Source organism: Sarcophilus harrisii, chromosome 4, assembly GCF_902635505.1.
Source record: "Sarcophilus harrisii chromosome 4, mSarHar1.11, whole genome shotgun sequence".
NCBI classification, from domain to species: Eukaryota; Metazoa; Chordata; class Mammalia; order Dasyuromorphia; family Dasyuridae; genus Sarcophilus; species Sarcophilus harrisii.
In genome coordinates this window covers 141,851,142-141,877,302 of record NC_045429.1, presented here as the reverse complement: position 1 = coordinate 141,877,302, position 26,161 = coordinate 141,851,142, and the positions used below count along the sequence as shown (strand labels likewise).

At 35.2% G+C, this 26,161-nt stretch overlaps 1 protein-coding gene across 1 annotated transcript in view; it reads left to right on the top strand.

Annotated features, from left to right (window-relative positions):
- The window catches only part of MTHFD1L (methylenetetrahydrofolate dehydrogenase (NADP+ dependent) 1 like), a 197,632-nt gene that overhangs the window by 36,874 nt on the left and 134,597 nt on the right, over positions 1 to 26,161 (top strand). The window contains exons 8-11 of the mRNA XM_031937629.1: positions 1,428 to 1,539; positions 12,183 to 12,265; positions 14,084 to 14,181; positions 16,403 to 16,576. Coding sequence (XP_031793489.1) covers positions 1,428 to 1,539; positions 12,183 to 12,265; positions 14,084 to 14,181; positions 16,403 to 16,576 — 467 coding nt within the window. The remainder of the gene's footprint in view (positions 1 to 1,427; positions 1,540 to 12,182; positions 12,266 to 14,083; positions 14,182 to 16,402; positions 16,577 to 26,161) is intronic.

Sequence of the window (26,161 nt, the reverse complement as noted above, 5' to 3'; positions counted from 1 at the left end):
TAAAATCCTAATATATGCTACTAAACCCAAGATATGGTCATCATTTCATCACTTCTTTTTCCTGGGCTCTACTAAAAATTTCCCCTGAAAATATGCTTCAGATTATGCTCCATTGATATTTTACTTAAGGATATTTTGGAGAACTGTTTTTTTTTTTAAACATTCAGATACTGAAGTGTATAATACTTTATGAAAAATCTCCTTTGTAATTGTTCTCATTGGTATGTGAAATGCTAACTTTCCTTTTTCCCCCCATTCCTAAGTTCACCCAAAGGCATGTACTCTTTGTTTTCCCCTTTTGTCTATGTAAAGCCTTGAACAAGAAAAGACTATAAATTGAGGCTTTATCCCTAAATCCTGGAATAGTATTTTCCACAACCCAAAGAATAAATAAATAAATTTAAAAGAACATATTTCATATATTGCTGAAGAAATAAGGTGCCATACGAGTCCCCTATCTTCTTTCAGCTCTTCCTATCTATTTGTAGAGGGAGTTAAAAATAAAGATGAGCAGGGAATGAAAAGTAAGTGGAAATGAAGGTGAAAGACACAAAGATTCTCACCTATTTTAACTACCCCTAAAGGGACTTGAAGTGTGAGAGGTTGGTGATCCGCTTTATAATGATTTTTGCATTACTAAAACTTCAAAATCTCCTCCTTCCTTTAGCCCGAATATTGGAGTAATTGGCCTCTATTGATTTTGAGATCAGTGTAGAACCATCATATTCCAGACCTAATGCCTAGCTGCAAATCCTTGCAAAATCTATGGAAAATGAATCAATAAGTATGGTGAATATGTTTTGTGATGATTATTTTGTTACCTAGCTCAGATAGCGAGTTTAGCAATCAACTAGCCAATTTCCCAATATGAACAATAGTCTCACTTAAGCTCCTAAAAAGGGCTTATAATAACGTTGTTCAAAAACAAGATGAGGATACCTTGACAACTACAAATAAATCCAATTTGGATTCCATTACATAAAATAGATTGCCCTGTATAAGAGTGAATGGTTATCATTTTTTTTTTCACCAAAGTAAAAGAAACCAGAGATAATACCACCTTCTTTGCCCCTCCTATCCTCTCTCCTACTTCCTGCTTTTGAAATAGGAAATAGGAGAAATAAAATTAAGATTTTTCAGGTTTTGTGCCCTTTCTATATACCACTCCTTTTTACTCCCTCCTTTACTAGTGTATACTCATTGTATTAAAACATACTTGTAACTGTTTCCTTCATTTTGATTCCACAAATATATATACATGCAAAAAAACATTGTCCTAAGGGAGTTAGAAAGTTTAATTAAGACATCATCCTTACTTTCCTGGGAGTATAAGTCTTACTAGGAAAAACTATGAAGTAATAGTGTAGGGGCAGTGAATATTTTTGAAAAGTATTCATTAAATCTCATTTTGTCAATTTTGTTTTTAGCTTAACGAGGCTGAAATTGTGGTTATAGGCTCTCCTAAGCCAGATGAAATTCCACTTAGCTGGATACAACCAGGAACAACAATTCTCAATTGTTCCCACAACTTTCTGTCAGGTAAGCTTTTAACATATTTTCTTGGAATCTTTGCTAAGGAAAGGTACTTATTCAGAGAGCAAAATCATGTCAGTACTATTGATATCATACTAGTATCCATATTTTGATTTTCCTGGCTTTTCCCAAAGTGAGATTCCCAAATCAGATCTCTCCATCTCTCCCATTTCAACTTCTAATCTCTTTTCAATCCAAGTAATTTATGGCTTAAAGAAAGAGATAATGTTTTTACTCTTGTGAGTGAAATAAAAGTAAGAGGAAGGAAACTTCTTTATGATCCAAAAACAATAGGATAAAGGCAAACACATATGTAACATTTATAGAATCATAAATGAAATAAATGTTTTATGCTATTTTTTTATGGTACAGAAGGAAATGTTGCAATATTTATTCTTAGAGAATGGATGGGAGTTCCAAGAGATGAATGACTTGTACCAAGGTCACTCTGTATTAAAGATAGTACGTGGGTACAGGTCTTTCTGACATCAAAGCTCTCTATTTACTATTCCATTCTGCTTGTTTATTACTAGTCCATAATTTCTGATTTTCTGCATTGTTAAAGCTAGGAATTGCTTTCATGTCTGTAGAAATTTTTAGGATTGCAATGAGATTAGAAAGCCTAATTCCTTCAAATACCTATAAATTTATGAAAATGGCATATGCAATTTTGTAATTGAACAGTACTTTATGATGATTTCCTTTGTAGAATCTAATTTTTAATTGAAAGATTAGATTTTAATTTGAATAATTCCCTTGAACAAGTAATCTAGAGATGTCAAAAGTTTTGATATTTTGCATAGTCCTCTTAATAGATTGATCATCAAAAGTTCATTTTAAGTTCACTTAGGCCTAAATATGTGAATGCTTTGAATTTCCTTTTCAACTTTATAAAGTGGGTGTGGATTTCAGTTGAAGACAAATTTAAAAATATGTTATGGTTGCAGTTTTCATCTTTCACATTTAGTGGGGAAAATGCCCTCAGGCACAGTAATATCTTAACATGTTTTTGTACTTAATTTTTTAAAAAATGAGATTGGGGAATAATTAACAAAGAAAAATCTAATGACAATAAATAAGTGCTATAATGGCAACATATTCCCACCCTTAAAGGTGTATAATTTCAACTTTAATAATTTTTAAACTGCATGGAATATATTCAATGGGTTAGAAGGAAAATACTATTTTCTACTCTTGCCACTCAAAACAATTGAAAAGACTTTTTCAGGTTCTTGCTAAAGGGAAAAGTATTCACATTTATTCCTGCCAGCAATTACAAACTCTATCCCAGGAAGTAAGAGGGGTTTTTGGTGTGTGCGTGTGTGTGTGTGTGTGTGTGTGTGTGTGTGTGTGTGTGTTTTAATAAATGTATGATTGGATGAAGAGAAGAATTTTATAACGAGGTTTTCTTTCTAATCTTTACTATTTTTTTCCTCCATAAAAAATAAATGGCATATGGTCGTTTATGATGAAGTAATTCTATAGAGGTATTTTATTGAATAACTAATCTCAGAAGAAAGGTCCCATATGGCTGGTATCCCAGAAGTAGTACATTTGAAAATCATTCCACCTTGCTTGTTGAACCTTGCCAAGGTGTTTGTCGTAGTATGAGCCGAACATTTATATTTTAAAACAGGGAAATTGGAACATTTACTGATCAACTATTATAAGAATGATTTTTTAATAATAGTGTTTTATTTTCAAAATATATGCAAAGATAGTTTTCAACATTCCCTCTTACAAAACCTTGTGTTCCAAATTTTTTCTCTCTCCCTTTGCCCTTCCCTCTCTCCTGGACAACAAATAATCCAATATATGTTTAAAAAAAAAAAAAAGTGCAATTCTTCTGCGCATATTTCCACAATTATCATACTGCACAAGAAAAATCAGATCAGAAAGAAGAAAAATGAAAAAGAAAACAAAAAGCAAGCAAGAAACAACAAAAAACAAGATGAAAATACTATGTTGTAATCCACATTCAATCCCCCAAATCCTCTTTCTGGATGCAGATAGATGGCTTTCTCCTTTACAAGTCAATTAGGATTAGTCTAAATCACCTCATTGTTGAAAAGAGCCATGTCCATCAGAATTGAACATCACATAATTTTATTGTTGTTGTGAACAATATTCTCTTGGTTCTACTTACTTCACTTAGCATCAGGTTATATTTTTCCAGGCCTTTCTAAAGTCATCCTTACCTTTCTATACAAAATCATCATTGCTTATAAAACAATAATATTCAATAACATTCATATGCCATAACTTATCCAGCCTTTCTTCAACTGATGGGCATCCACTCAGTTTACAGTTTCTTGCCACCACAAAAAGGGCTGCCACAAACATTTTTGCACATGTGGGTCCTTTTCCCTTTTTTTATGATCTCTTTGGGATAAAAGCTTAGTAGAGACACTGCTGGATCAAAAGGTATGCACAGTTTGATAGTCCTTTGGCATAGTTTCAAATTGCTCTCCAGAATTGTTGAATCAGTTCACAACTCCACCAACAATGTATTAGTGTCCCAGTTTTCCCATATCTCCTTCAACATTTATCATTAGCCAATCTGAGAAGTATGTAGTGGTACTTCAGAGTTGTCTTAATTTGCATTTCTCTGTTCAATACTAATTTAAAACATTTTTGTCATATGACTAGAAAAGGTTTTAATTTCTTCATCTGAAAGTTGTTAATATCCTTTGGCCATTTATCAATTGGAGAATGGCTTGTATATTTTATAAGAATGATTTTTAAATGTTGTAATTAAAACTTAGGAAATGTGCTGTGACATCACTACAATAATGTTTGCAAAGAAAACAATTAAGTGTAAGTTCAGATGCATCTAGGTCGACCCAGAGGACTCAGTGATTGATTGGGAGATTCCTGTATAATCCTCAATCATAGAGGTCTGCTCTTTTCATTGGCTTTTGTCAAGCCAGAGAGATGAAATGAAATTTGGTAGACAAAAAGTGTTGACAAAATTAGCTTAAGCTTTTTAATCGAGAGATCCCAGGGTGTTGTAGTATCCTAAATTGGATTCTGGTGAGACTCTGATATACCTATAGGCTACCTAGCAATTTGAAACTATGCCAAAGGACTATCAAACTGTGCATACCTTTTAACTCTGCCTTTTTGGTTGAAAGAAATAATTAACAACCCATTATTAATCAGGATCCAGGCTTTTTATTTTCTTTTTCAAGGATTAGCCTGTATATTGGTCAGCTAATCTCTGAAGGGTAAACTGACAGAGGAGATTGCCTTAATCCTCAGGGTACGTGCTTCTTGATCTTGGGCAAGACCCCATCCAAGTTGGAGGCTTTTCTTGTGTTTCAAGTGTAAACAGAATCTAATCTAGATAAATTTGAGAAAATAAGCCTGTGTCCTTTCACTCCTCCACTGGAGTTAGAATGACCTAGTTTAGGAGGAGAAAACCAACTGTGGGTAGAGATAAATTCCTCTGTCCAGATTTCTGGAGGCAGCTGAGTCTCATGATCAAACCTAGTTCTCAGTGAGGGGAGCCTGAAGTCTTTTAGTACTCTCCCATATCTCTCTGTCTCTGTCTCTCTCAGCTTTTTAGAAAAGATTATTACTGAGAAGACATAACCAGAACAGTACTTTTACAAAGCTTTCACCCTGAGCACACAAAGTTCCTGGAGAGAGAAGGTTCAAATTTACAATACAGAGGTACACGTAGAGAGAGAACACACAGCGAAGAGATCATTCTTGAGGTTACAGGGTCTTTTAATAGAATCCTCATAAAGCCCCTCTTAACTGAAGCTTTCTGCTGGGCTCTGAAGGAAGCTCCCATAGATGACACTTATCTCTGTCCCTGAGGAGTCATGCTCCTTGAAGCTACCTCTTTCCTCTGTGTCTAGTTTATTCATTATCCTGTTCCCAGTACAGATGCTGCTGTCTTGTGCCAGGGACGCAGGTCCTGCTCTTCAGGACTATAATGACTATTTGTGCTTCAGCAAAATTTACTTCTCCTAAGGAAGAACAAAGACAGAAACATTTTTGCCCAGGTGGAAGTCTGGGGGGAGCTTATGGATTAAATTTCTTTCTCTTCTTCTTTATTTTCTGCCTACTGTATAAAAAGCATTAAGCTTGATGCTGAATGGATTGAGGGGGAAAAAAATCTATCCTTACAGTTTAGAAGCTAGGGACACTGACAAGTCAGTATGTGATCATTTAAGGAGAGGGATAATACTAAGAACCAAGGGAATTAGAAAAAGCTTGAAGCAGGAGGTAAGTCTTTCAGGAAGTTTTGGATTCTCAGAGGTAGGGAAGAAAGTTGAACAGGAAGGTGAGTAATAAAAACAGGCTAAGGCCAGATTATGAAGAGGAGCCTGTGAAAGAAGATTATCACTTTAGTTCAAACCTTCATCACTTTACCCAGATTATTTCAGCAGCCTCTTAATTGGTCTCCATCAAGTTTCTCCAATCCAGAATGCCAAGTGGCTACCGAAATATTTCCCTTAAGCATAGATCATACCAATAACTCCCCTACTCATTAAGTTCTAGTGACTTCCTATTGCTTCTAGGATAAAATGTGAAACTCTCTTTTTAGCTTTTATTCCTACTATCCACTGGCTTTACTCTTACTCATGTGCTGCTGAACAAAGAAGGAAAAAAAATCATAAAACTGCTGAGTGGATCTGGTATAGATTTATATTATATAATCTCATGGTGGCAAGGTAATCTTTTTACACATCCCTATAAATTTATTATTCCACTTACTGAAGCCACTTTTCCAAAACTTTTCATCCCTTCTTAAACTTCCCATGGCTCTATTTTTACCTTTCTTTTTCCCATTCTCTCCTCCCAGTTCTTCTTCACTCCACCTTATTTCATATCATTCAGATGTTTTCTTCTTCCATCTCCTTCATACCTATCTCATATGAAGAAGCATATCATATCCTCATCAATGCTACTACCTCTACATTTGCAGTGATCCTATTCTAAATTCTCTCTTTAGCAAATTGTCCCCTCTGTTATCCTAAATCTCAATCTTCAATCTCTCCCTGTCTATTAGCTGCCTCTTTCTAGTTTATGAACATGCCCATATCTCTTCCATCTTCCAAAAAACTTGATCTGTCCATTCCTACTAGTTATTGACCTAGACTTTTTCTCCCCTTTGTGGCTAAAATTCTTTAGAAGACCATCTGCAATTGTTTTTTACACTTTCTTCACTCTTGTTTTCTTAACTCTCTGCAGTCTGACTTCCAATTTTATCATTCAACTGTAAATATTCTCCCCAAAATTTCCAGTAATTTCTTAATTGCCAAGTCTAATCTTTTTTTTTCCAGTCCTCATCCTATTCCTCCCTGAAGTTCTCTGACACTGTTGATCACCCTCTTCTCCTTCATACTCTTTCATCTCTAGATTTTTATGATATATGGTTCTTCTCTTGTTCTCCTCCCACTTCTCTAATGAGTCCTCAGTTATCTTTGCTAGATTATCATCCAAGTGATCCCTGATAACTTTGAGTGACCTTTAGGCCTCTGTTCTGAGAGCTCTTCAAATCCCAAGGATTTAATTACCTACTTTATTCCGATTATTCTCAGATCTATTTGATTAGCATTAACTTTTCTGCTAACCTTCAGTGTTCTCTGTTTAGTTGCTTATTTGACATCTCAAACTGGGCTCTCATAGGCATCTTAGAATGTCCAAAACAGAATTCATTATCTTTTCCCCCAAACCTTTCCCCTCTTCTTTCAAATTTCCTTTATTATTAGGGACAGCACCACCATTGTCCCAGTGACCTAGGCTCACAAACTTTAGCAATCTTCTGCTGCTTACCCTCTCTAATGAATTGTAAAGATCCTTTCTTTTCTTCCTTCATAATACCTTTCCTATGAGCCCTCTTTTTTCTCCTGACACTGCTACCATATGCTTTACTGGTCCTTGTGTACCTTAAACCCAAATCACTCTGGCTTTGATTGATTGACCCATAGTAGGCCTAAGCCAAGCCCAGTTGGTCATTGTTTGGGCCCTGATTTGATTCAGAGTGAAGGTAAATAGAAATTATTTCTGTTTTGGCCAGAAACCCTAAGAGTCCTCCCCTCCCAGATTGGATTTTTTTTTTTTTTTAAGTAGGTAAAAGAGCCCATTCTTTGCCTCAGTCACTCAGACTCATCAGCTTAAAAAGGCCAAGGTTTCCCACTGCATCCAGGGCCATATTCAGTTGTCCTAATCTATATCTTGTACTTCAGTCCAGTTCACTTACATGTCATGACATCACTTCATTGATGTCATGGTACTCTATGAGAACAAAGATAATTGATCCATAGCACCTCATTCATTGCCATCTAATTTTGTTTTAAGACTCTACTCCACTCCCAATCTCTAGTTCATCCCATGCTACTCTACCAAAATGGTTTTTCTAAAGCACATATATCTTCCTCCTCTCCAAGGTCATTATCCCCCAACCTCTACCTCCTCCCACTCATTAAACGCCACTTGTTCCCTGTTTCCTCTAAGACTACATATAAGATCCCCTGTTCTATCTTTCAAGTTTTCCTAAACTTTACTCCCCCTTGCCATACTCTGGCACTGGCCTCCCTGCTTCATCTTACTCAGGCATCTTTCCTGGCTTTTCCCCCTTGCCGCAGAGCTCTGCCTTCTCATCTCAGCTCCTAATTTCCTTGGTTTTCTTCAAGTCTCAGTTAAAAATTTTACCTTCTGCAAGCAGCCCTCCCTATTCCTCCTGAATCTTCTTTCTCTTTGAGATTAACTCCAAATTATCTTTTATATCTCTTTATTTTTGGATGGAGTTGTTTTCATGTTGTTAGACTCTGAACTGTTAAAGAGGAAGAACTGGTTTGGGGTTCTTTACTCTGATTTATATATCCCCAGGGCCACACAGCATTTGGCATATAATACCCAAATAATGCTTTTTGATTTATTGAGTTCTTTAGCTTCAACTTTATTCTCCTTTTCACACTCCACAAAATAACTAAACTATCCTCCTCTCAATTCCTTACATGTAACCTTCCAGCTCCCATTTCTATGTCTTCACGTTGGCAATCTCACACACTTTCAGTTCACGCCTTTGCTGGTCCCCTCAGTTACAGCTTCCTGTCTCCTATCTTGTTTTTCATCAATTACTTTGAAGAAAAGGAGGAAAGAAAGTTCGAAATAACCTCAATTCTAATTAATTGCATACAAATAGCAAATGTTTCCATTCTGTGGCCCCATTTTCTTACACACATATTACTGGCTCTTAGTTGGTATTTATTAAATGCTTATCAATTGATTCCCAATGCTAAAAGGTAAATTGGAAAAAGGAAATCCCTTTCTACATGCTTCTTATACTCTAAAGTGGAAGTCAATAAGTACATATATAAATATAAACAGCAAAATAAAAAGTGAATAAATACAAACATAAAAAGGTAATTTGGAATATTTCCTTGTTTTTATTTCAGATTTTAATTGATTTCTACTTGTCAGTTTAAAAGTTTTATACTTTTCAAGAGTATAGAGCCATTTAAAACATATTTCTTCCAATGTTTTCCTCCTTTGTGTCTCCATGATTCTGAAAATCACATTTACATTAATTAGTACTGTGATTATTATTAATTTTCTCTCATTTTCTGACATACATCTTCCCTACTTGCCAAAATTAGTGAAAACATCCTAAATTTTAGTTATAATTTTTGTTGGAATTCTAATGTTCAAACAAACTCACCAAAACTCCATTATAAATTTTTCTTTGCTCCCTTTTGATTTTGTTCTGGAACCTATTAGAGTACTCTTTGAAATGCTCATTTAAAATTCATCTTTTGAAAATTATGCTTAATCAAAGATGAAAAAGCCCTTTTTTCTACAAATGAGTATAGCATCTAAATTTTAGTCATTTCTAGTTTTGTATTAAATGGTACACAATTATGTGGGCCATACTGAAAGAAACAGACCTGGGCTAAAAGAGGTTCATTTTGTGTTCCCCCAAACTCTTTCTCTTGATAAGGAAACCATCTACAGCCAAGTCAAATAAAAAGCTATGAAGTGTTTCTATGAAGCAGAGATGGCAGTTGGACAAAGGAATTTGATTCAATCCCTCCCACTTCACTTATTGTGCTGGCAAAATTCCCTGGGCGATCTCAAAACAACTAATATCAGATAGTGACCGGGGTAAAAGCTACTCATGGTTCCAGGAAAAACCTTGCAATGTGTTATCCTTAAATAAGGAATAAAACCTTCCAAAAGTCCAGTTAATATGAGAAAAATTATGAAGGAAAGATCATTTTTAAAATTAATTTGTGGACTTGTTTTATAAGACTGCATGATATAATGGCTCTAGAGATCTGGACCCAACCCAGTTACTCTGGCCCCCTTGTTACTCATACATGATACTCTTATCTCATCTCTGTACTGGCTGCCCTCCTTCCCCCCCATCTTTGTAAATGTTCTTTCTCTTCCAACTCTTGGAATCCAAGGTTTCCTTTGACTTTTGCCTTCAGTACTTTTCTGGACAACTCTTCCAATTGCTAGTGACTTTATTTTGTTTATAAATGCACACACATACATATATACATATACTCACACATAGTAACATATTTAGTACTTGACACATAGTAGGCACTCAGTGTTTACTTGCTTAATGACCTCTTCTACTTCTAAAATACTAAATATAAAATAAAAGTTGAATTTTCTCAACTCAGAGATTTTGTATTCATTTTTTAAATGGAACTAATACTTATTACTTGCCATAACAATTTTTGGGATTGTTTGTGAAGTAATTTAATTCTTTTTCTGAGACTGTCCATCTAGTTAAATTATGGTACACCTATATAACAGATAAATGCAAACAGCTTTTGCATAGTTTTGAAATGTTTATGAAGGGAAAGGCCTTGGGGGGAAAAAAGAAACATTATATGGATTAAAAACATGAGAGATTTTCCACACTGCCACCAGTGGGACAGCACTTAAATTATATATCTATTACAGGGAAGGGAAGGAAGAAGAAGAACAAAGATAAATTAGAAAGAAGTACAATTTCATGCTGTGGGTATCCACTACCGCTCTCCATTTCCCAACCCAGCTTTATGATTTAAACAGATGACAAGAATGAGAGCAGCACATTTCTTCTCACTAGTGGGTGGATGAGACCTAGAAACCATCCAGCCAACTAGACTTCTGGCATTTTCCTAAAGATGATTTATAAAAATGAAGGGCTGCTAATTTTCACAAAATACCTGAGGGGAATGACTTTGTAATGCCTTCAAGAAATCTGATGTAAAAACATACATTTCGTGTGCTTTGTGCTCTTTTTTTTCCCAATGTGTTGTCAGCAAAATGGATAATTTAAGAGCATAATAGCTCCAAAGCAAAGAAAATGATCCTTGATTCAGAGCATGACCATAGGAGATATTTCTTTCTTCCATGAGAAGAGACTCAAGGGAGGTGTCTTAAAGAATATTATGTGTTTACCTTTAATGATGTTTAGAAATGATATATTTGTATAGCTCCATATATATATATATATATATATATATATATATATATATATATGAGTATTTGTGAAGCATTTGCTATGCTCCCAGCCCTATGGTGAACAGCAGAGAAACAAAGAAGGTTTAAAACAGTCTTTGTTCTCAAGGAATTCATGGTCTAATGTGGGAAATGTATCCTGTAGGGAAAACCCATGGTTATTGGGCATGACACGTATGAAGGACCAGCCAAGGATTTGACAGGAGTGGTCACAGAGATAGGAGAAGGTATTATGAAAACCTAAAGAGAAAGAAAATTCAGAAGGGGACAGGGTCGTCTAAATTAATTTTATTTATTCACACATATTTTGAGAGAGGTTTTTAAAACTTCAGAGGGAAAATAAAAGTAGAATAAGTATAGTCTGATTTTTTTTCTCACCAGAAAGCTCCTGAATTTAATAGTTTTATATTACTACATATAATATAAATTTGAAGGAAAAATAAGACAAGTCAATTTTGTGAGGCAAGTTGAGATTCTCAAATCAAACCTGGTCCCTTGGTTTACTAAGCCCTCCGGTTCTTTTGTGTTTTTGTTTTTTCTTTTGGGTATTGCTGAAGAAGGATGCTTTGTTTCTTAACTTTGTATTCTAGAGCAAAATCTCTTAGTTTATTTACACTGTCTAGTAAAGAAGAAAGCAGGACTGAAATTTTTAAATCAAGAGAGTCATTCCTATATTGAAGAATTTCACTGTGAAAAGTATAAGTCACTGAGAATTTTCACATGAATTAATTTTTTTTAATAAAAGTCCTGCCTTTATTGTTTTGCGCAATCAGCCATATCCCTAATTTAACCAAAATTTTAAATGAACAGTTTTAATTATAGTGTTCTATATTGTTTTCAAAGGAATTTACTTAATGAGTAAATAGAATGTCTTTCTCTGTGGTGAGGTTTCAGAACTAATACACTTTTTCTGTAACTTAATATGCCTTATTTTGTTGGTAGAAGAAATTAGGTAGGATAACAAATGACCGTTTTTATTTGTTTCATGGTTAAAAATTTAAGTCATAGATATTTCATTAAATACCTATGGCAGCCATATGGTTTTATTATATTGGAAAAGGCCTGAATTGGAGATTTAAATTTTGACCCTTTCTCTTTTGACCTTTCTTAAGGATTATTCATTCGTCAAAACAAACTTTTGAAATGATTTCCCAATATTTTGCTTGCAGGGAAGCATGAATATGGTGTTCAGTTTGGTGGCCTGACTGTAGAAGATGATGTAGGCCTTCTTGCAGCAGCTCTGAGGATCCAGGTTTGTTTGCCTCTCATGCAGTTCATTGGGTTCCATGTTTGATGAAAAGCAAAATGTTCCCAGTAATTGGCAGGAACAGTCTTTACAAGGAAAGAAACCTGAGACATAAATTGGATGGATAATTGTTATACAAACAAAATATGACTTGTTTCTCAATTCTTTACAAAAACCTTAAGCAGATGAAGCTTTTAAAGTAGGAAATATTACAATATTATTTTTGAACACCCAAGATCTTTATAAAAAACTAATACATTGTGCTTTTATTAACATCCCTTAAGTGTGACCTTGTATATACTGTATATAATATATAATACTATTTTGTGTGTATATATTAAATATATATATGTATGTATAGACACACACAATATATATACTATTCAAGTGTAAGTATTTGTAAAAGTATCAGCTGAATTATAAGAGTGTATGTTCTACACAGATAAACACATTAGCAATGAACTATCTTGACCACTCATAGCAACCTTGTATTTTATTGATGGGGAGGAAGCATTATGGGTTATTAATCCTGATTAGGGTATTAGAAAATCAAGAATAATTTAATTTTAAAATAAGACTTAGAGAAATTAAGGAAGGTCAACATATCTTCCTTTTTATGTACTTCTATCCCTTATCCCTTATCAAGGTTCTGTTCATAATTAATTTTCTTTTATCTGTTAAACCTTTTATCTTTTGCTGACCAAATATTCCATTATTCTGAAAGACATATATGTGAAAATATTTCCTCCAGGGGCCAAAACACCCCTACCCATAAGTAACCTAACCCTAGTCATCCTGTGTAACTCTTAACCATATCTTCTTACACATCCTCCATATTGTGTCCAGCCAGCTTAATAGAGTTATCCCTCTTTGGTCTCCTGGTATTTAATGGGTAACAGAAGAGGACTTGGGGGGCTGCTCACCAGATATTTTGGAACATGACCAGCCTTTCTCTGTCTTAGTTATATACTCACCTTATATATTTTTTTTGCACTTCAAAGAAAACATATACTAATAGCATGAAATTGTGAAGCATTTGACTCAAACTAATTTGTGTTGATTTATTACACTTAATTTGGCTCATGAGAATACTGTTTTACTGAAACTTTTATGTGAGATAGTGGTGATCGTATGGACAGAGGTTGAGAGATTGAAAGGGAGGAGAGATTTGTAGACTAAAAGAATCCATTGTTTGTTTCCTGTTGTTCATCCTTTGAAGTTCAAGCAACAAACTAAAATAATAATAATAATAATAAAAGAGCTTTTCCCTATCTTTTTGTAAAACTTAACTCCTTAGCTTCCATCAAATCTCAGTTGAAGTTCCTTTTATTAATATCTGGAGATTAATGTTTTTACCACTTTAGTAGGCCATGAAAAGCTTCCTAGAAAATAAAGGATGAAGTAAAGGCACTCTCTACACTTTCCCCCAAAATCCCAGCTTTTGGAAAGTAGGAAAGGAGAGAATTACTTCTGTAACACATAGGGCTGACAAACTAAGCCTGGAATAATTCTTTTAAAGATAGCTTGCTTATTGTTTCTTGCCTTCCTCTATTTCCGTTTTTTCTGATAGCACACAAAATTTCGAGTTTTGTTGTTGTTTTTTAAACCTCTTACCCTACTCCCCCTACTCCATCCCACAAAGTTTAAATATGTTGTATGAAGCTTTTTCTTTTAGTATTTAGACTGTTTTCATCCACATCAGAAGATTGCTAAGAGAAAAATACTATATTTATTTATGTTTTAGCCTCTGTGAGGTTCTGTTTTCACAGTCTTATTTAAGTATAACTTGAAAATACAGAACTTTTTTCTATTTCTTTTTTCAAGAATGTAATTAACAGTGGGAGGAGGTGGCTTCGGGAGCAGCAGTACAGAAGGTGGAAGCTCCGAAGTTTGAAGCTTCAGCCACTTTCACCAGTACCCAGGTAAAGAAATGTCTATACTATTCTGTCAGGGGCACACTTGACAACTGGATTATAAGAGATGTAATTTAGGAGCTAATCATTTATTTCTTCTATTTACCTTGCAACGTTTGTCTTTTCTTAAAAAGTAAGGTAGCTAAATTAGTCTTTCTCAATATTTAAAAAGATTCTATAATTTAAACTTTAGAGCCATAAGCCCCTATTTTAAGATGTGTTTCTAGTAGGAATCCATTTTTACCTATTATAATTAGCAGTTTTGTACAAAAGTAGAGTCCTTCACTGTATGATGTAGAATTAAAGTAGATTCACTACCTCTAATCAACCAATATATATCCCTTTCAATCCCCGAATTAACCTTTGAAAAGTAGAATTATTTTCTTTAAAGGTGTATTAGTTTGGTTCAATTAGTTTGACTTCCCTGCCACAAAAACTGACATATTGAGGTAATTTTCAGGTTATTAAAACAAAAATGAAGTTAGCTAATCAGAAGATAATCTTTAAGAATTTTGAAATTCTGCCTTACTATCTTATGTTACTGGACTAAGAGAAGATTTTTTTTTTTTTTAAGTTAGAGAAGGGAAAAAAGGAAGAAATAGGAAGATAAAAAGCAACCTTAACAACCTGATTAAGTCCATGGAGAGACATGTGTTGCACTGTTCCTCCATGTAAGGTCTGGACATTTTGTTCCTTGAGTATCATTCTGTTTTTTCTGCTTCATTGGATATTTTGTCCTTTTTCCCTGACGCTGATCTCACTCTCTCTGCATGCCTACAATACAGCAGACCACCTGTAGGATGTGACCAGCTTTATATCCTTTATGGAACAGCATGGGAAAACCGTTGCATAGGGTTTGGTGTCTGGGCTACATGGTGAAAGTGCTTGTGGCTCTAGGAATGGCAGAATGGGAGACAAGGGACTCACTACCTGTCTGAAACAGTCCCTACAGCATGCTAGAAAGTCATCAGAGTTGAACAGTACAACACTGGCAGAATGTCACTTTGCTATATGGATTTAGATTGATTGGTTCTGTGATTTTTCACAGTATTCTTTAGTCAGTTTAAACTCAGATTTACTAAATATGAAAAATGAAATTTTCCAATGAAAAACTCCCTCTGGTTTCTGGTAAATGCTCTGCAAATTATGCTGCCTTCAAAAATCCGGTGCAGTACAGTGGAAAGAGCACTAGGTTTGAAACCAGAGGATGTGAGTCCCACCTTTTTCTCCTGTTATGTGACTGATCTTAGGAAACTCACTTAATCTTTCTCAACCTCAGTTTTCTCATCTGTAAAAGGAATGTTTTGGCTGTGTAAGGTGTCTTGTAAATTTATAATCCTTATAATTTTAAAATGTCCTGAGGGCAATGTGACATTAAGTGACTTGTCCAGAATTTTATAGTGTTTTCATGATAGTCCAGGTTCATGTGTCTCTGTGATATTTAAGAATACAAAATTGGAATTTCACTTTATTTATGGACCATCTGCAAACACATGTAAGAGACCAGACTTGAAACATGGCCTTTGGTAACTTTGAGATTTGTTTTCTATCCACTTTGCCTTGTAGCATCTCTTTGTATGAATTATGTAGTTAACAAATTATTTTGAAGCATGTTTTTGGATGTAGAATGATGGACTGAAGGAAAAAAACACATGTATTACGCAGATAATCTTTACAAAGCATCATTCTAAGCACTGGGGAATCAAATGGAAAGTTAGTTCTTGTTCTCAGACATCTCATTCATCTGAGAGGAGACAATTCAGGTAGAAAGAAAAAAGCAAATGATCCACAAGTAAACCAAAATTCCAATTTTGTATTCTTAAACATTGGAGAGACACACATGCCTTGGACCATCATGAAAACACTATGAAATCTTTGATGTTTGAATAACTAAAGAACATAAAAAGACCCAGCTATACCACAGAGTTAGGCATCCTTTAGGGCATACAGTGATATAAACAATACATTGGATATGTAGAATTTTGAGGGCAGGGAGGGAATTAATGTGTATTGTCTTTATACTGAATTGCCTAGATTACTTCTGCAAAGTCCAATAAGTTGCTTTAAAAAAAAATACTTTCTAATAAGCTTTAATCACTTTTACTCAGGGGAAAAGCCATAAACAGATAGGTTATGTTAGTTTGATTGGTGGCCTATTCTTGTTTTTGTGCTCTGTTGTCGACCACCTAGGTTGAAAAGTCCCTTGTCTTCTATTTGTTTTTTCTTCAAGTGATATTGAGATTTCCAGAGCACAGACTCCAAAAGCTGTTGATGTTCTTGCCAAGGAGATAGGATTGCTTGCAGATGAAATTGAAATCTATGGCCAGAGCAAAGCCAAAGTACGCTTGTCCCTGCTAGAAAGGCTAAAAGATCAAGCAGATGGAAAATACGTCTTGGTTGCTGGGTAAGTCCACCCTTAATCCTTCTTTTTGACATCATCCTGTCCTCAAGACATATCTCACTTCAGCACTTCTTTTTGTCCTCTCTGTGACTCAAATTCACTCTGCATTTATCTTTCATTTTCAAGAGGTAATGCTTTGTTCATTTCATTTGCTATGAGAATGCTTATTCAGATACAGACTGAGAAAAAGAGCCAATATATCATTAATATTTTGCATAAAGATAATCTTGCTTTAACACATATTCTTAAGATATTCCATTTTATTTCTATGCTCTGGTCAATAGTACATCTAGAGAGACTAATGGAAAGAAAGAACATTAGACTTACATTCAGATGAATCCAGTTCAAAACCTGTCTATTTCTTATTAATTTTCTCAAACCAAATCACCAAGCATTCAAACTTCACTGCAGAGTGCAACTCTCGCCCAAGTTGTTCGAATGCCAAATATACGCTTGCCAAAAAGACATGGAGTAATGGAGAACTCACATAGGATAAGCACTCGTGTGTTGGTCAGAAGCAGTAATACAAGGATGCTCTCAAGGACTGAAGTTTGGAATTGATTATGCAATGTGAGAAACACTGGCACAGGACCACCCAGCTTTGTGTCCCCTCATCAAGAAGGGGCTTTGGTCTGTGAGCAAAGCAGAATTGAAGTCGCTACAAAAAGATTTGAGGTGCAGAGACTTAGAGAACCCATCCTAAATGTTCACATGCATTATTTGTGCCCAACCTGTGATAAAGCCTTCCAAGCTTGGATTGGTCTGATCAGTCATGTTATATCAAGTATCGTCATCCTTTTGTTTTTGGTTGTTGGTACATGGTCACTGCATTTGAATTACTAATACAGTTAGCTGTTGCACATCACAGCAGATTTAAGGGTATGGTACACCTGTGATGTGATCATCCCCTCCATACCAGAAATCTGAATTTATTGTAAACTTTGTATTAAGTATTTTTTAGTGTCGTCTGCTGTTGTCTATGGGCTTCCCCCAAATTCCCATTGATTTCTTATACCAACTCATATTAAAACCACAGTGGGAAAGTTGCAATGAGGAAGAGAGAAGTTTCCTTAAACATTCCTTGCAGGATAAGTTAGCCAGTATCAAGTGCCTTTGTGTTCAGGGGAACACAGACAAAAATGAAAATGCCCAACTCCTCAGGGAGCTTACATTTTATTTACCACAGATAAATACAAAAAGATATACAGAATAATATCTGGGGGAAGAAACATAGTATAGTGAAAAAAGAACAGCCTTTGGCCTCTGTGGGACTCCTCATTTGTCAATGAGAGGGCTGGATTAGATGGTTTCTGAAGGTTCCATGGGTCTGTGATCCTAAGTGCATAGAAATATTGGAGTAGAGTAATCACTTGCAGTGAAGAAGATCAGAAAGAAGTTTCATTGCAGCATTTGCTGATCTTTGAAAGAAGCTAAGAATTCTGAACAGCAGAATGGAAAAGTGTATTCAAGGCATAGAGGATAGACTGAGTAAAAGGAACTGAGGTTAGAGGTAGAATATAGGATATGGTGAATGTCAAATAGGTCCTTCCAACTGAAATGTTAATTGCTTGAAAAGTTAGTTAGGGTTTGAAGGGGCAGGGAGTGCTGATGATATCCTGGAAATGCACATTTTGTAGGACTAGATAGTTTGTTTTTTTTTACATCACATCATATTTCTCCCATCATCTCTCCTACCATCCTCTTCTCAGAGAGCCATCCTATATAACAAATAATACTTTTTAAAGAAAAATGAAAAATAAGGGGGAAATTAGCAATCAGTACATCAAGGTCTAAAAATACTTAGGCTACATTTCACCCATGGATCTTTTATCTCTGCAAAGTTGCATTTACCTAAAGTATCCCCAAGGTCTTAGGGCATTTTTAATGTTAAATTTTAATTCAGAAAAAGAGATATGACTTCTTTTATTTCTTTGGGGGTATGCTTGTTATTTGTAATTTTGCCATTTATTTTCAGTTGTTTTGTGGTGGATCATGGTATTTACATTGATGTTTTCTTGGTTCTTGTGATAGAATTTAAACAAAATTTGGTTTTGTTTTACTGTATAGGCAATAGGAAATCACTGGAGCTTTTTTAGGTAGGGTTGTGACTTGATTATACTTTCCTTAGAAATATTATTTTCATCACCCTTCTGGAAGATGAGTGAATTGGAGAGGAGGCAGACCATGTAGGAAGCTGTTGCAGTAATCCAGGTGATAAGCAATGAGTTAAGTTGGTATCTTTGTGAACAGTTAGAAGGGGAAGATACAGAAGATGTGAGGGAAAGTAAAGAGCCAAGAAGGACTTAAAGTTATGAATTGGATGACTGGAGGAATTAGTGATCTCCTAAGTCATGAGTTTAGAATGACAGAAGATATGTTCTGTTTGGGACATAGTGAGTAGAGCTAGCCATAGGACTTCCATTGGAAATGTCCAGTGGACAGTTGGTGATATGAACTAAAGCTCAGGAGACTATATCTGGCTAAATTAGTGATATTGTAAGTAATTTTTAAAAAGTCCTTGATAATTAAGATGTTCACATATTCTTGCCCATTTAGCTGCAACATATTCAGTGTACCTATGGTTAGCCTTCATAGAAGTTAACTATCTTGGGAAGTTGTGTACCATTGCCAGCATTCGGTTATATAACAAAAGAACTATAGAATGTGTGTGTGTTTAGCCTCAAGAGAGCAACTTCTCTTCTTTTTTTATTATGGAAATCTTAGCTACTTCCCCAAAGGAAATCTTCAAGACATACAAATTAAACATCCAATTTAATTTGTGAACAAAAGGTGTGGTAAAAGATAGTTTTGAAAATACAGTTTTCCTCTGCAGCACAATTCAAGATTATGAGATTTTGCTTTTGTGTTTTTTTTAAATAAATTATTGACTTATTGTAAGAAAGGAAAGAATTGCCCTGAAAGACCAAAATGATTCTTTCAGGGAGAGATTGAATAAACTCCATTATAATTAATAATTTTTCATAGCTAAACATTTTAAAATGTTTTCAAGATTAGTTTTAACATCTATCCTGTTTTACAAGGACATCAAAAATACATAGTTTTAGAAGGAGTGGGAGGAGGTGTTGATGCTCTAAAATTTTCAGTCCTGCTTGATTCTTTGTGACCTCATTTGGGGCTTTCTTAGCAAAGATACTGAAATGGTTTGCCACTTCTACCCAGCTCATTTTACATATGAGTGCAATGAGGGAAACATGGCTAACTAAATGTTTGAGGTCAGATTTGAACTCAGGAAGATGAATCTTCCTGATTAGAGAACTAGTGCTCTCTGTTGAGTCACCTAACTGCTCCTCTGTGTAGTAACATGATTTTTTTTTAAATTTCTGACATTATTAGTGGAAAAATTAGTTGTTATTGAATCATTGTAATTTACTAACAGTTTGTTTCATATGTCTCTCCCTTGCTATAAAGTGATACTTATTTCATTTGATGTTTTAAAAATACAAGGTACAACTCTTTATAAATTCTTGAATTGTCTTAAATTTATTTTTGCATTTTTTAAAATGTTGTTATTGAATTTTAGAACATGTGTTATTTCTCTAAAGAACCCATAGTACAAATAACCTAAATACTGAACAGATTAAACTTTAGACTTTCTCATTCAGTCAGAATCATCTGTATTTCATCAGCTCCACATCTCATGGTATTTACACCTACACATCTCTTTATTTGCTTTGCCTGACAAAATGAAAAGTGATGGGAATTGTTCAGGGAAATATGCCAACAGAATCTTAAGGGCTCTTGAGTCTTGCATATTTTCCCAGTTACTTTAACAAGAAGGAATTTAGTTTGAAAGCTAGATCCACACTATAGCCACAGTCACATTAGAGAGACAGAGAGAAAGAGTGTGTGTGTGTGTGTGTGTGTGTGTGTGTGTGTGTTGGCCAAATAGATATAGGTAAGTACCTAGCTATAGGGACTACACCTATGATTTCACTGTTACAGGGAACTCCCTCCTAGAGAAGGAAACTCTAGGTTATCTCCTCTGTAACCCACAATTTTAAAGTGTTATTTGAGAAAGTGTTTTGCCCAAGTTCACTTAACCTGGAGCTCAGCTTGGTTCTGGAGCCACCATTTATTTTCTCCAATTTATCTTCTGTGAAGGTGGGGGGGAGGGAGTCCTAGAATCAGGGAGGAGGGAGAGAAGGAGAAAGGAGGAGATACATATATTTATATTTGTTAATGGTAAATTTTTTTAAAATTTTTAATTGAGGGGAAGAGACAATTTCTTTATGGGTAAATGTCTTCCTCCCTCTTTCCTCAGCTAAAGCAGGAGAGAGAGTCTAGCTCCTCAGCCCTCCCAACTGTCCCCTGTCCCCCGAGTCTGTCCCTATCCTACCTCCCAGTGGGCTCAGAAGGTATAGACAGCAGGCAGGGCATGTGTCATATGAACAGATAACCCTGGAGGTGAATGGGGAAGGGGCAGACCTATCACTTTCTTGATGAAGCTTCTGGGAATGCTAGGAATAAAGAGAAGTTTCCTGTTCTTATCCAGGCCAACTTAGTCACCTTGAGACTCATCCTGGAGGGAGGGTCTCTCCCCTGTACACCCAATACTTGGTTTACTCATCATGGGCTCCACTCAGGGCTTGGATGCTCTGTGTAGGTCCACTTCAGTCCCAAAATAAACCTTTTAACCATTTTTCCCCTTCCCCACCTGATTGCATTCCTGCCAGTTATCCACTCCATCTCCCCATGCTATACCACAAGCAGATTTGGAGCCTTCACTGACCCAGCAGACCCCCAAGAGCTAATCTCTGATGGCAGCTGCTGAGAGACTTCTTGTTTGGGGAGAGGAGTATAAGGAGGGGAAGATATATAGGCTGGTTGATAAATAGGATGACATTTTGGATATAAAAAGTGAGATGAGGGGAAAGGGAAGGAGGATTATATACAAACACACACATACATAAATAGTGTGTGTATATATGTATATATGAATTTAAATTTGCATGTACTTGCACTATATATGATACATATGTTATGCATGACTATATATATTTACATTATACATAATAGATATGTGTGTAAGTACTTATACATAATGATTATTGCATGTTATCATAATTTGGGTTTTTTAAAAAGCAATTTAAATTCATTGGTTTCTTGGAATTATGTGTGTTACATTGACAGAAAAACTTCACTTAGTTTCTGTCTGCACATAATATAATAGCTAAGATTTTTATGAAGTATTCAGATTTTAAAATATTTTACAAAAATCTCATTTTTTTCCCCCTTCAGGACCACCCTGAAAGGTAGATGTTATTCCCATTTTACCTTAAGGAAACTGAGGTAGACTAATTAAGGTCAGAGTTACACAGCAAAAATGTAAGGTGGAATTTGAATTCAGCTCTTCCTAATTCCAGGCCTAATGCCCTATCTACTTTGCTACCTACCTGGCTGCTTAGATTTTTGTTTTGCTTACAAAAACCAAAATATTGGGAAGCGTTTCCCAGTTAAATAATTAAACACTCATTCTCTCCCCTTCCAATCCTCCCCCCTTAAATTGCTGTTAAATAATTCATTTGACTAAACTTTTCATTTTTTAGTCATTTGTTTTGATGTACCAAACCTACTTTGAGAGATCTCTTTGCAGCTTTCTTGTAGCTGTTTCTGTTGTGCTTTATTTCTGTCAGGTCATTTGGGGTTTTGTTGTCTGCAAAATACAACAGCTGTGTTTGGACAGTAGACATATTCTCTGGGATCCTTGAACTTTTTATTCTTAAACTGAACTTTTAAGCATTATGAAAGAAATGCAAATGTAAAGGGCACTGAATCCTAGGGCATTATACAGGTGATTGGTTTTCTTTCTTAAAGACCAATTCTTGACAGATTGCCTTCTGATAAATAATATACTTAGTTCATCCTAAAAGAAAGTTTCCTAAAATCACAGTGTCTATGATTTAATGGCAATTGTATGGGAAGGATCAACTCTGGCTGAAGTATCAGATCAAGTATAATACAAAATATTTGGAAATTTATAATTCATCTAGACCTTTTTTTTGTTAGGCCTTGCACAAAGTAGGAGAGTTCTCTGAATAAATTATCAAATGAATGGGATTCTTTTTACTTTGTTTTAAGAATTAGCAAAACACTACTCAGTTTTTTATGTTAGGTGTTTTTTAGAAATAAACTAGTTTATACCAATAGGATTAATAAAAAGTCTAATAATAGCATTTTTTTAAGGATATATTTGTATAGACAGTAGCTGTGTACCATTTGAACAAAGTATTAGGAAGAGGTTATTGGGAATCTGCTTTCATGACTCATTAAGAATACTTTTTATAAGGGGCAGCTAGTTGGTGTAGTGGCTAGAGCACCAGCCCTGAAGTCAGGAGAACCTGAGTTCAAATCTAGCTTCAGACACTTAACACTTTGTAGCTGTATGACTCTCGGCAAGTCAGTTGACCCTAATTGCCTCCAAAATAAAAAATAATAATAATAATAATACTTTTTATAGGATGCTGACCTTTGAATCAGGAAAACCTGAGTTCAAATGTAACCTCAGACATTACTAACTGCGAGACCCTGACAAGTCGAGTAACCCTAACCCTGATTGCTTTTCGGGGGGTGGGGGGTGGGGGGGGGAAGAATACTTTATAATAAATATTCTATTTGTTTTAAATTCTTCAGAGTATTTTGTAAGTTCACTATCTCCTTTTTCCTGCTGTCTTACTCATTAATTTTAAAAGAACCCTGTTTTCTTAGAAACAGTAAAGTCGAATGAATTTAGGAATTGTGCTAATTCTAAATTAGAGTATTATTGTTGTGGTTTTAATGTTTATAGTAAAACATTGTTATATCTTAGGAACTGAACGGGACATGAAAGCTGATGCCCTAAATAATTACTTTGTTAGCATTTAGTTATGTGAACCTGGGCAAGTCATTTAAATTTTGTAAGCTTTAGTTTCTTCATCTGTAAAATAAGGTAGTTGAATTAAAGGCCTCTAGGATTTCTTCCAGCTCAAAAGCTGTGTGATCCCATCATGCTTCAAACTTGGACTTTCTTTTGTGCTCTAGGAACTTGTAATTTTATCAGTAGAGGCATTTTCTCTATCTCCACAAAAAAATACTTTGTAACTTAATAAATGAATTTTGAGCTATGACTGAAAAACATTATTATCCTGTGGCCATTCTGAAAACCAGGCTGCTCCTTGGATAACAGACACACAACACAATCTATTACCAGTTACATTCTCAAAGGATCGACCTGGATATATAGCTTTTTAGAGTATAAGATCATAATGAGGTATCACAACAGGATAGATTTTGAGCTAGAATAATCAAGAGTTCTTTAGTTAATTAACCCAGTTTGTACTATATGATATAACGTAATTTTCATTATTTTATGTAACATTATATGTTTTTATAATAACTTGGATAACAAGGATAAAAGGATTAAATATAAACTCATTTGTAAAAAAAAATCAAACCAGATTTTGATTCTAAATATTCATGTAAAGAATGAACAGACTTTTTTTGGGGGGGAGTATATCTCCTTTTAATGTCATTCATCGTTTCACTAAGGCATTTTTGTTTTTGCTACTTTCATACTTTTGCTGAATTGTAATAACAATGGCAAAAACAACACATCCAAAAAAAAATCTGGGAAGTAATATGTTTCTAATTAAAAATTGTCTTTTTTATTCCAAGTTTTGAGGAGGTCACTAACTAGGCGTGTCTCTTTTTGGCTCCCTTAGGCAAGTATCCTAATATTTCCTTGGGAATGAAAAATGAAACCCTTAATGCCACATAGCTGAAATAAAAGCACATATCCCATTTGCAGAAAATAAAAGACCTCACAAATATGAACTCTGAAGAATTTTAAACTCCACCATCTTTTCCTTCATGTTTTTTGCAAGAAGGGCTGTGCCTCAGCCCGCAAGGCAGAGTGTGTAGACCCTGGAAGAAAAGAGATAAGGGCAAGAGAGAGGGGACGCGCAAAATGGAAGCAAGACAAATCCATCTGATCAAGCCTCATTTTAATGGGTGCACTAGTACAGATATATATAGCAATAGGAAAGAAGGCAGGGTTGTACAAACACAGTACAGGATGGGGGTCCTAGACAAAGGGTTGGTATCCCGCCCAAGGATGAGCTGCTCAGGTGTTTCTGGTGGTAGGAAGCTCTATGATGTATGTGATTGGGGATGCCTAGATATCTGCCTATTCAAAGGGCAGTGCTTGGATGTGATTAGGAGATTCCTATTCAGGAAGTCTTTGGTATGATGTGCTTAGGAGATTGCTATTCAAGGTTAGGAATGTGGCCTTATGTGGCTGTAGATTAGTTCCGGCTCCCCACTGGACTGTGAATTCAGAACTCCTCAGATCATTCCTAGAAAGGCGGGTAATGAGGAAGATGGAAGATTGTGATTCTCCTTTTAGTTGCAGGTGTTGACATGATTCCAGAATTTGCCATATAAACAGATGTGAATGTGGATATTATGTCAACATCCTTGGTAGTTTTGAAATTTCTTCAGAATTCTTAGGAGCACTCAGTTTCATTGGCCAAATGATTGTTTCCAGGAGATTCTCTGGAGTGAAAGCCTATTTGCTATCTTGGTCTGTGGGGTCTTTAAAAGCTCATCAATATAATGGGACATACCCAGAGGTGGAGCAGCAGGCATCCAATTTCCTAATCTTTTTCTCTGTCTGCTGAATACAGAGTTTGGAATTCAGTTTAAAATTCTTAGACTTCATGTTATCATCCCAATGGATATTTTAAAATAATATTGTCTTAATCTAGCAATGCCTTTTTTTACCTATCATTTTTCTTCCTACCAAGTATCTAGCAAGAGTTAGCTTTTTCTGAGTTCAAGCCTCTAAGAAGTGGTTCTTCCATTCCCTATTGTCTATTCATTTGCAAAGACAGGTGTTTGTATACTTCAAAATTTGTATTAATGATGGCTTTATCTTAGCAGTTGTTTTTGCAATTACCTTGGTTTCTGTATATTTTTATTTAATAAGCAATAATTTTATTAAGTGCCTGCTAGGTCCACAAAACATTGTCCTACATTGAATTGTCCATTCATTCATTCAGCTAAGATAATTAAGACAGTTTCAACCCCATGGCTCTTAGAGTCCCTAAGGTAAGGAAAAGTGGTATGTATAGACACAAAAATGAAGTAAACTATTGAGAGAAATTATTATTTTTCTCTTATATTAATAGTCAATTACTATTGAGGAGGGCCAAGATTTCTTTCCCTTATTTTCTTATTCTCTAGTAGGTCAAATTAACCCCCAAAGAATAGGGGTGATAATGAGATTGGATTTAACATTCTGCTCAATCTTGTTAGACCCCACCCCACTGGGAAAGCCCATTTTATGTTCTACACAGGCATAGGTAGGTGGTAAATCCTTTGTCTAAATTGGGCTGGGTTGTTCTGAGAGTAAGAGTGACATAATCAAAGGCTCCCAGCCCCTTTTTAAAATAGGTCTACCTCTCTTTACAATATTCATTGTTCTCATCTGTGAAGGACATCCATTCTTCCAAAGGGCGTACAAATGTTGCCATGCCTGGAGAGACTTACACGAACTGATGCTGAGTGAAATGAGCAGGACCAGGAGATCAT